Source organism: Melopsittacus undulatus, chromosome 4 (assembly GCF_012275295.1).
Source record: "Melopsittacus undulatus isolate bMelUnd1 chromosome 4, bMelUnd1.mat.Z, whole genome shotgun sequence".
Classification (NCBI taxonomy): domain Eukaryota; kingdom Metazoa; phylum Chordata; class Aves; order Psittaciformes; family Psittaculidae; genus Melopsittacus; species Melopsittacus undulatus.
The window spans coordinates 1,759,134-1,761,139 of record NC_047530.1 but is presented as its reverse complement, the minus strand read 5'-3'; the positions used below and the strand labels follow the sequence as shown (position 1 = coordinate 1,761,139).

Here is a 2,006-nt window from a genome sequence, read left to right as displayed (position 1 = left end):
GCATTAGTATTAAAAGCAAAAAGAAAATGTGTGGAGGTCATTAGTGTGTAAGCTGGGATTTCATTGGGAATGTGACTTTCTCTTGCTCCAGGTTTACTTGCACTCCTATGAGGTTCCTCCAAGCTGTCTTCTGATGCAAATTGCTCCAATCTGAAAGTGAGTAAAGATCTGATTCTTCAGTCAAACCTGAAAAATCAGGAGCTTGAATAAATTCATAGTTTATGTTTCTCAGCAGAGAAGAAGAAAAGAGTATTTATTTGCTTCAACTCCCTCTCTGTTCTCTTCTTGACACCTCCTATGAAAAACAAAATCATATAATTTGGGTTTAAAAAATACAATACAAAATATTAATTCCACCAAAAGATGTCAGTTAAACTGGTGATCGATTGTAGTTAAATATGGTCCAAATGTGAATTTCTATTTGCAGTGATTTTGATGTTTTCCTTCTTTTTGCATTTGTAGGTAACACCTGGTCATGGGAGGAAATCACACGCAGACTAAATTCATCCTGTTGGGAATCACAGAGAGCCCCCGTGCGCAGACCCCTCTTTTTGTCTTGTTTCTAATGATTTACATTGTCACTCTGGTGGGGAACGTTGGCATTATCACATTGGTTCGGGTGTCTCCCAGCCTCCACACCCCCATGTACTTCTTCCTCACTCATTTCGCCTTCATTGACATCTGCTATTCCACAGTCATCTCCCCCAGGATGCTGGCAGACCTCTTATCAGAGGACAAAACCATTTCTTTCACTGCCTGCATGATGCAGTTCTTCACCTTTGCTTTCTTTGGTGTTAGTGAGTGTCACCTGCTGGCCATGATGGCCTACGACCGGCACGTTGCCATCTGCCAGCCCCTGCTCTATGTGACCATCATCTCCAGCCGTGTCTGCTGGCAGCTGGTAGCATCATCCTACCTATTCGCCTTCCTCAGTGCCATCATCTACACATGGTGTGTGTTTGGAGGTTCCTTCTGTGGTCCCATCCACATTGACCACTTCTTCTGTGATGTTGTCCCTGTTCTAAAGCTCATGTGCTCTGACACCCACAGCAGTGAGATGATCATCTTTGCTTTATACACCATCAATGTGGTGGGTGCAAGCGTGGTCATTTTGCTCTCCTACATCTCCATCATTCGCACAGTGCTGAGCATGTGCTCATCAGAGAGCAGGGCCAGAGCCTTCCACACCTGTGCCTCCCATTTAATGGTTGTTTCCATATTCTTTGGGTCAGGATTCTTCATGTACCTACAACCCTCTTCTAGCCACAGGAGCCTGGATAAGGTGGCCTCCATCTTTTACACCGTGGTCACTCCCATGCTCAACCCATTCATCTACAGCCTGAGGAACAAGGAGGTGAAGGGAGCTCTGATCAAGTGTGTGAGGAGGATGTTCAACAGCTGGCAATGTACAAGACTTGTATCATGCAGGACATGAATACCCTACATCAAGTGAGAATGTCTAAACTAATGGGGTTTTCCACTCATCCTCATGACTTTAGACATGTTCTTTCACAGTTCCTGCACTAAAGTCAATGATGGTACTTAATGAGAAACAGAACCCCCCTTACATCTTCCTTGGAAGGAAACCAGGAGGAGCAGGAACCTCAAACCTCATTTCACTTCTCAGCTACCAGCATCTAGGAAAACATTACCTTGAATTATCCCAGGCCTCCTTTTCCTCACAGCAAACACCAATCAGCTTTATTCATTTCTCACTTCTGGCACTGATAAATAGCCACTTTTCTTGACAGATTCTGGACCTTTTCCCTCAGCTCCAATATCTGTCATATGTGTCTATGTGTGTAAATAGATGTATGTGTGACAGAGGAATATATATCAAATGTATAGAACTGGTATTGCAAGTAAAGTGACACACACAGACTTGGACTCCATGTGTGGATCTACATGACTGTCCTGCACAGAATCATCTCTACCTTGAGACAAAACTTCTTTTCTCACCTCCTGGCTTGTTTTATAAATCAGCTTCAGGGAAGTAAGTCATAGAA

At 43.6% G+C, this 2,006-nt stretch overlaps 1 protein-coding gene across 1 annotated transcript; it reads left to right on the top strand.

Moving 5' to 3' along the window:
- The first annotated feature begins 475 nt into the window (after window positions 1–475).
- Window positions 476–1,435, top strand: LOC117436105 (olfactory receptor 1020-like). Its single transcript, XM_034062240.1, has one exon. It carries the CDS (start codon window positions 476–478, stop codon window positions 1,433–1,435), a length of 960 nt encoding a protein of 319 aa, XP_033918131.1.
- The last annotated feature ends 571 nt before the right edge of the window (window positions 1,436–2,006 follow it).